Source organism: Elephantulus edwardii, unplaced genomic scaffold, assembly GCF_000299155.1.
Source record: "Elephantulus edwardii isolate Elephantulus edwardi_28Jun2011 unplaced genomic scaffold, EleEdw1.0 scaffold00120, whole genome shotgun sequence".
Taxonomy (NCBI): Eukaryota; Metazoa; Chordata; class Mammalia; order Macroscelidea; family Macroscelididae; genus Elephantulus; species Elephantulus edwardii.
The window spans coordinates 3,657,229-3,665,847 of record NW_006399870.1 but is presented as its reverse complement, the minus strand read 5'-3'; the positions used below and the strand labels follow the sequence as shown (position 1 = coordinate 3,665,847).

The 8,619-nt window shown below is 37.7% G+C and overlaps 1 protein-coding gene across 1 annotated transcript in view; it reads left to right on the top strand.

The window, feature by feature from the left end:
- The window catches only part of GLB1L2 (galactosidase, beta 1-like 2), a 130,862-nt gene that overhangs the window by 115,990 nt on the left and 6,253 nt on the right, over window positions 1-8,619 (top strand). The window contains exon 20 of the mRNA XM_006892851.1: window positions 2,307-2,357. Within this exon, the coding sequence (XP_006892913.1) occupies window positions 2,307-2,357 (51 nt within the window). The remainder of the gene's footprint in view (window positions 1-2,306; window positions 2,358-8,619) is intronic.

Below are 8,619 nucleotides of genomic sequence, written 5' to 3'. Positions count from 1 at the left end.
GCACAAATCAAGTTACAGAGGGAAGGTGGTTCTTACAATAAACGGCCTATAGACTAGCACTTTGTCTATTATAGTGTACAGGTTAGGAACCACAAGATGTAGAGGCTCAGCTGTCATTTATGCTTCTTAAGTCCTGGAGCAAATTCCATCTACCACTGGGCTGTTTTACAACTTGGAGGAAAGACATTTTAGAGAGAAGGATTTTCGGAAAGCCAACAGATACATAAAGAAATGCTCCAAATCACTGCCAATAAAAAAGACACAAATGAAAACCACAATGAGATACCATTTCACTCCTGTAGCAGTGGCAAAGTTAAATAGGACAGCAAGTAATAAATGTTTGAGAGGATGTGGTGATATTGGAACTGTTATACACTGTTGGTAGATTGAAGAATGATACAACTATTCTGAAAGGCAGTTTAGTGTTTCCTCAAAACGCTGAACATAGATATTCCATATGACACAGCTATTTCACTGCTTAGAACCTACCCTGAAAAAATAAGAACTTAGGCACAAATGGAGATTTGTATAGTCTTCCTAGCAGTATTATTTACTATTGCAAGAACATGTAAACAGCCCAAATTACCAACCAAAATGAAATGGATTGTGATATATGATGAAATAGCATGCAGAATGCAGGAGCAATGATTTAAAAAATTACTACATGACTTGGAAGGGACTGGGGAACATTATGCTAAATGAACTAACTGAAAGCCATAAGGACAAATACTGTATAAGACCATTATTGTAGAAATAGAGAGCTAACTGGTAAAATGTGTATGAGGATGCAAGGGGGATGAGGGTAGAGCAGAGAGTGAGGATGGGCAGAGTTCTAATCATGAGGTTGCACAATTTGATGGGTGGTAGTAAGTTGGGTAAAGGAAATGGGAAAGATCTGGTGTGAAATACAATATACACAAACTTTACAAGTAAACCTGTATAAAATAAAAATTTAATTTTTAAAAAAAGTGACCACTATGCTACTTTTCTATAACTACTATGAAGGTACAAAACAAAACCAACAGAAAAACAAACAACAAACCCTCTTGGGGTGCTGTACCTATAATCAGATATTGTAGCTGATGTTAGATGTATCTTATTTGAAAGCAGAGAATACCAGAAGAATGTCTATCTGTGTTTCATTGATTATGCAAAGGCATTTGACTGTGTGGATCATAACAAACTGTGGCTGACTCTGAGAAGAATGGGAATCCCAGAACATTTAATTGTGCTAATGTGAAACCTATACTTGGACCAAGAGGCAGTCATCAGAACAGAGCAGGGCAACACTGCATGGTTCAAAATTGGAAAGGATGTATGCCAGGGATGTGTCCTATCTCCATACCTTTTCAACCTTTATGCAGAGCAGATTATCCTTGAGGCTGGGCTCTATGAGGAGAAGCGTGGCATTAGGATTGGTGGACGATCTATCAACAATCTGTGTTATGCAGATGACACAACCTTGCTTGCTGAAACTGAGGAGGACCTCATGCACTTACTGCAGAGGGTCAAGGACTGCAGCCTTCAATATGGACTGAGACTCAATGTCAAGAAGACAAAAATTCTCACCACTGGATCAATCGGTAGCATCAGGATGGATGGTGAAGAGATCAAGATTGTTCACAGCTTCCATTTGCTCGGCTCCATGGTCAACACTCTTGGCACCAGTAGCGAGGAAATAAAAAAACATATTGCGATGGGAAAGTCTGCGGTTAGGGACCTCTCTAAAGTACTCAAGAGCAGCGGTGTCTCTCTGGAGACTAAGGTACACCTGATACAATCCATGGTTTTTGCAATCACTTGTTATGCATCAGAGAGTTGGACAATGTCTAGGGAGGATAGAAGGAGAATTGACGCCTTTGAGCTGTGGTGCTGGAGAAGAATATTTAGTGTACCATGGACTGCCAAGAAAACAAGCAGATTCGTTCTAGAGAGGGTTAAAACAGGCTGCTCCTTGGAGGCAAGGATTCTGGGGCTTCGTCTGACATACTTTGGACATGTTGCAAGGAAAGACAGGTCTTTGGAGAGGGACATCATGCTGGGCAGAGTAGAGGGACAGCACAGGAGGGGAAGACCCTCTATGAGGTGGATTGATTCAGTGACTGGGGTAATCGGGATGGGTGTGTCAGAAGCAATGTGATTGGCACAGGATAGAGCAGGGTTTAGGGCTGTTGTACATAGGGTCGCTATGAGTCGCAAACGACTCAACAGCACATAACAACAAGAACAACAACAACATTCTATATGTGACCCAGAGAGTAATTTGGGCTTGTTTTTTTCAACCCCTAATTCTGTCCTTCTTCTAGTTATAGACACCAGGAAGATGGGCCACTTATATGCTGTTAAACCAAACTCAGGTAAGAGGCACACTCATGAGAAAAGTACAGTGCATTTTGATGTATATCAGGCATCCAATATAATAGTCTATGTAAAATGTGAATCACTAGCATGGCAAGAAGCTGCATATGTGAACATAGTACATAGGCAAGGGAACTTGTAAAGAGCATTGATATTCTACAGTCAAACGGACCATGTATATCTCACACACACACACACACACACACACACCCCAAATAAAAACAACTCCAAATCTGTCAATCAAGTATTCTGATCATTCTATGAAGGGACTGAAAAAAAATCTCTGCCTCAAACTCCACCTGGGGCCAAAAATCTGGTTTTGGAATTAGCAGAGAGTATAGCACAATATTTACAAGTATCCTCATGCTATGTTTGTGGAGGCAACCTTTTCAGAGATCAGTAGTCAAGAGAAGTAAAAGAACTGCTGCCTCATGAAATCAATAATGTTTCCCAAGGAAGGCAAAGCTTCTTGGGTAGGTCTGGTTGGGTCTTAAGAACCTCCACTAGAGGACAATATTGTCTCATCAGATAGAGGAAGAACTTAAATTCCCCTGTAGGAGAATTAACTTGCCTAGGGCAAAAACACCTGATTGTCTCAACAATACAAGAGAAAAGTAATAGTGGGAAGAAAACAGATTGCAGAAAATTAAAGACCTCAAGTTAAAAAACAACAACAACTCTATGAGGCTTAAAAGCTGGCAATGGAGAGGAGCCCAGGAAATAAGAAGCTCTGAAAAAATGTCTGAACTCCTAAGAAAGAAGAGGCTCAGCATGTGCTTTCTTATCTGAAAAGCAAATAAGGCTGTAATTCTTTGAGAATATTTCTTTTTCTACTGGGATAGAGAAGCTGTCACATTAAGATTACTCTCTTATTTGGAAAGTCAAGACATGTTCAAACTCACAATCCCCTATCCTGCTGAAGTGCTTTTTTGTCTGTTTCCTATAAAAAGCCCAGAACAAAGCAGTTTAGAAAGATCATTTATTTTTAACTTGAATATTGATGGGGCTCTTCAACTTAAAAAAAAAAGATGGAAGAAAGGATTGAAACTATAGATAAGTAGATACAAGAACTTTAAAAAACCATCACAAGGTAGAGAGTACAGCCAATACAGTATTAGAAATAGCAGAAATGAAAATGCAATCCAGACTATTAAGACTGAAATGGCAGTGGTGTCCAACATGCTAGAGGAGCAAAAACGTAGAACAGAAGAGATGGAGCAGAGAATCAGTGAGTTGGAAGATAAGAAGGTCAATGGAAATATACTAGAAGAAAAATCAGTGATGAGACATAAAGAAAACATTAGAATCATGTGGGATGACATCAAAATGAACAACATACATATGATTAGAATTCAATAATATGATAAGGACAGAGAAATCATTGAAAAAATTATGGATGACGTACTAGAAGATAATTTCCCTGTAATATGAAGAATGAGGAAATCCAACATTCAGGAAGTTCAGCAAACACCAAATAGACTAGACCCAAAAGGGAAAACATCAGGACATATCATGGTCAAATTCCCCAAAATAGAGATAAGGACAGAATACTAAAAGCAGCAGAAGAAAAACAAAGAGTCACCTACAAAGCAAAAGTAACAAGATTAAATTCTTATTTTTTCAGCAGAAATCATGAAAGCAAGAAGCCAATGGGATGGCATATCCAGAAAGTTGAAAGAAAACAATTGACACCAGTGGATCCTGTACCCAGCAAAGGTCTCCATCAAATATGAAGGAGAAATCACATCCCTTGCAGAAAAGAAGGGACTTGGAGAATTTTGTGAAAATTAGACCAAATCTACAAGAACTATAAGGGAAGTCATTCACACAGAGACACCAAAAGAAAGTGAATGGACCCCAGTAACAAGAAACAACAACAACAAAAAATGAAACACAGTAAAATGGCAACGATAAAACTCGGCTTGTCAATAATCATACTTAATGCAAATGGACTAAATGTACCAATTGGGGGGGGGAGTATCAGAATGGATTAAAAAAAACCCAGAGCTCTTTAATATGTTGTCTTCAAGAGATGCATCTAAGAAACACAAAGAAAGATAGACTCAAAATCAAAGACGGAGCTTGGGGGGAAATAAACCAAGCAAATGAAATCCACAAAAAGATAAATACTAAACTCTGATTAAATAGATTTCAAAATTAAAATCTCCATAAAAGATGAGAAAGAGCACTATATAATAATTAAAGGCACAGTATATCAAGAAGACATAACATTGGTCAACATCTATGCACAAATGATAGACCTGCTAAATACATAAAGCAACAGTTAAAAGAATTGAAGAAAGAAATAAACAGCACCACAATAGTGGTAGGAGACTTCTAACACACCACTCTTAACAAAGGATAAGTCAACCCAAAAGAAATTTAACAAAGACACAGAAGATCTAATCTACACATTCAGCCAACTTGACCTTGTGGATGTATTCTGGAAACTGCACCCAACTAAAACTCAATTCACTTTCTTCTCAAGTGCACATGGCACATTTCCTATTATTGATCATATATTGGGACACAAAGCAAGCCTCAACAAATTAAAAAAACATTGAAATAATACAAAATAATGGCAAATACATAATAAAAGAAGAAGCAAACTTAATGATCTAACTCAACATCTTCATAAAATAGAAAAAGAACAACTAACTTTACAACATCTAGAGGAAAGGAAATGATAAGAATAACAGCTGAAATAAATGAAATAGAAAACAGAAAAACAATTGAAACTATCCATAAGACAAGGAACTGGTTTTCTGAAAGGGTCAGTAAAATTGAAAAACCATTGTCAAACTTAACAAAAGAAAACAAAGACACAGAAATTAATTAATGAGAGAGATAACATCACCAGAACCAGATGAAACTAAACTGATAGTATCAGAATATTATGCAACACTGTACTCTGATTTTAACCTTCAGGAGGGCCTTTATATTTAAAAGTCGGTTGTTATTATATTTTGAAGGAACATTCTTCTATGTGGTCTAGCGCTGTTCTGTCAATATGCTGTACTGAGGTAATTTGGGGTTGCTGTGATGCTGAACATTGTGCCACTGGGGTGTCAAATGCCCTAATGGTTACCCATGGTGGACAGTGTTTGGTGGAGCTCCCAGTTTAAGACAAGTTTGGAAGCAGGAGTGGCATCCACTTCCTAAACAAAATGTCTCTGGAAATTCTATGAATTTTGATAAATGACAATAGTTATAGAAAGGCTTCAGGCCTTTTAGTTCATAGGGTCATGAGTCATGCTTGACTCGACAGCAATCAACAACAACAACAACATGCTCTGATAAATTTGAAAACTTAGAGGAAATCGACAAATTCCTTGAAACTCATGCCTTGCCCAGATTGACATGGACAGATGTAGAACACTTGAACAGATCCATCACAAAAGAAGACACTGAGCAAGTCAAAAAAGACTTCCCCACAAAAAAAGTCCTGGGCCAGATGGATTCACGGCTGAGTTCTACCAAACATTCAGAGAATATTTATCACCAATTCTGCTTAAGTTATTTAAAAATATCGAAAAAGAAGGACCACTCCCAGAGACATTCTATGAAGCAAGCATAATGCTCATACCAAACCCTGGCAAAATATTACTGAAAAAGAAAACTAAAGACCAATACCTGTCATGAACATAGATGCAAAAATCCTTAACAAAATCCTAGCCAATAGAATCCAAGACACATAGAAAAATAATTTATCATGACCAAGTGGAATTCATAACACATATGCAAGGATAGTTCAACATAAGAAAAACCACATTAACTAAGCAAACAAGAACCATATGATCTTAGCAATTGATGTAGAAAAGGCATTTGAAAAAATCCAACACCCCTTCTTGATAAAGACACTGAGCAAATAGAATGGAGGAGAATTTCCTCAACACAGTAAGTACATATGCAACAAAGTATATATACAAAACAAAGAGTCAACATAATTCTCAAAGGCTGAAATGTCACCACTTCTATTCAATATTGTAATGGAAGTGCTTGCTAGAGCAAGAAGGAAAAAAAAACCCATGCAGATCAGCAAAGAGATGGCTAAACTATTGCTACATGCAGATGATAGGATAGTGTATACAGAAAAAGAGAAGGACTCAATAAAAAAAAAACCTGCTTAGAGCCAGTAGCCCAATTTAGTAGAGTGGCAGGATATAAGATCAATATCCAAAATTCAGTGGGATACCTCTACAGTAACAAAGAGAACTCAGAGAAAGAAACCAAGAAAAGCAATGCCTTTTATAATAACCAACCTCAAATTGAGATACTTGGAAGTAAACCTAACTAGAAACATAAAAGACCTATACAAAGAAAACTACAGAACATTTCTACAAAAGAAAAAGATCTAAATTAATGAAAAAACAAATGTTACTTGTTAATGGATAGGAAGACTCAATATTGTGACTGTGACAATCTTACCAAATGCAATCTACAGATACCAAATTTACTTTTCAAAGAGATCAAAAGGGAAATTGTCAACTTTATTTGGAGAGGAAAAAGACCCTGAAAAAGCAAAGCACTTCTGAAAAACGAAAATGAAGTGAGAGGCATAGCACTCCCTGACCTCAAACCTACTACATGGCAATAGAAACTAAAACAGCATGGCACTGGTACAATGACAGGCACACAGACCAATGGAACAGAATTGAAAACCCAGAAATGGACCCAGCTATCTATGATTAAATAATATTTGACAAGAAAATAAAACCTATCAAATGGGGAAATGACAACTGCTTTTCAACCAATGGTGCTTGTGAAACTGAACTGTTACCTGAAGAAAACGAAAATAGTATCCACATCTCCCACCATACACCAAGTCAAGATGGATCAGAGACTTAGGAGTAAAGCCCAAAACCAAAAACTTCATAAGAGACAAAGTGGGACCAAGTTTAGAAAGTCTAGTCTATGGTATAATGACACTGTCAAATACAGCTAGAAATGCACAATCTTGAAGAGGATAAAATTGATAAATGGGATCTTTCTAAAGATTAAATCCATGTGCTCTTCAAAAAATTTTCTCAATAGGGTGAAAAGAAAGCCTACCAACTGAGAACAAACATTTGGTAATACCATCTTAGACAAGAGTCTTATAACAAAAGTTTACAGAATACTCCTGGGCCTCCACAAGAAAAAGACAGATATAACTCAATTACAAAATGGGCAAAAGACTTTTCACACAGGAAGACATTCAACCAACAGACACATGAAGAAATGCTCCAAATCACTGGCAATAAGAGAGATGCAAATCAAAACCACAACGAAATACTATCTCAGTCCAGTGGCAAAGTTTAACATGGTAGAAAATAATAAATACTGGACAGGATGTGGCTAGATGGGAACTCTTAACCATTGTTGGTGGGATTGTAAAATAATACAGCCACTCTAGAAAACAGTTTGGCTTTTCCTCTAAAAGCTGAACATAGAAATTCCATATGACCCAGCCACTCCACTTCTTGAATTATACCCCAAGAATATTAGATCTGAGGCTCAAAGAGAGACATGGAAGCAGCCCATATGTCCAACTACAATCAAATGGATTGAGAAATTATGGAACATTCACACAATGGAATACTACATAGCACACAGGAGCAATGATTTTGTATATTACTACCTAACTTCATAGGGTCGCTATGAGTTGCAGGGACTCGACGGCACATAACAACAACAACAACTTGGAAAGGACTAGAGAGCACTATGCTAAGAGAGTTAACTCAGTCCCATAAGGACAAATACTGTGTAAAACGATTATTGTAGAATGTATATGAGGATCTAAGGTGGAGAGGGTGGGAGCAGAGGGGTGAGGATAGGCAGGGGTTTGGTGTGGTGTGGTTAATCATAGGGTTGCACTATTTGATGGGTGGAGGGAGGGGTGAGTAAGTGGGAAAGATATGGTGTGAAAAACAATGTATAAAAATTAATATAAAGGATGAATTTTAAAAAACACACACACGTATATATACACACATATGTCGTTGTTGTTATGTGCCGTCGAGTCGTTTGCGACTCATAACGACCCTATGTACAACAGCCCTAAATCCTGCTCTATCCTGTGCCAATCACATTGCCTCTGACACACCCATCCCGATTACCCCAGTTAATGAATCAATCCACCTCATAGAGGGTCTTCCCCTCCTGTGCTGTCCCTCTACTCTGCCCAGCATGATGTCCCTCTCCAAAGACCTGTCTTTCCTTGCAACATGTCCAAAGTATGTCAGACGAAGCCCCAGAATCTTTGCCTCCAAGGTGTAACCT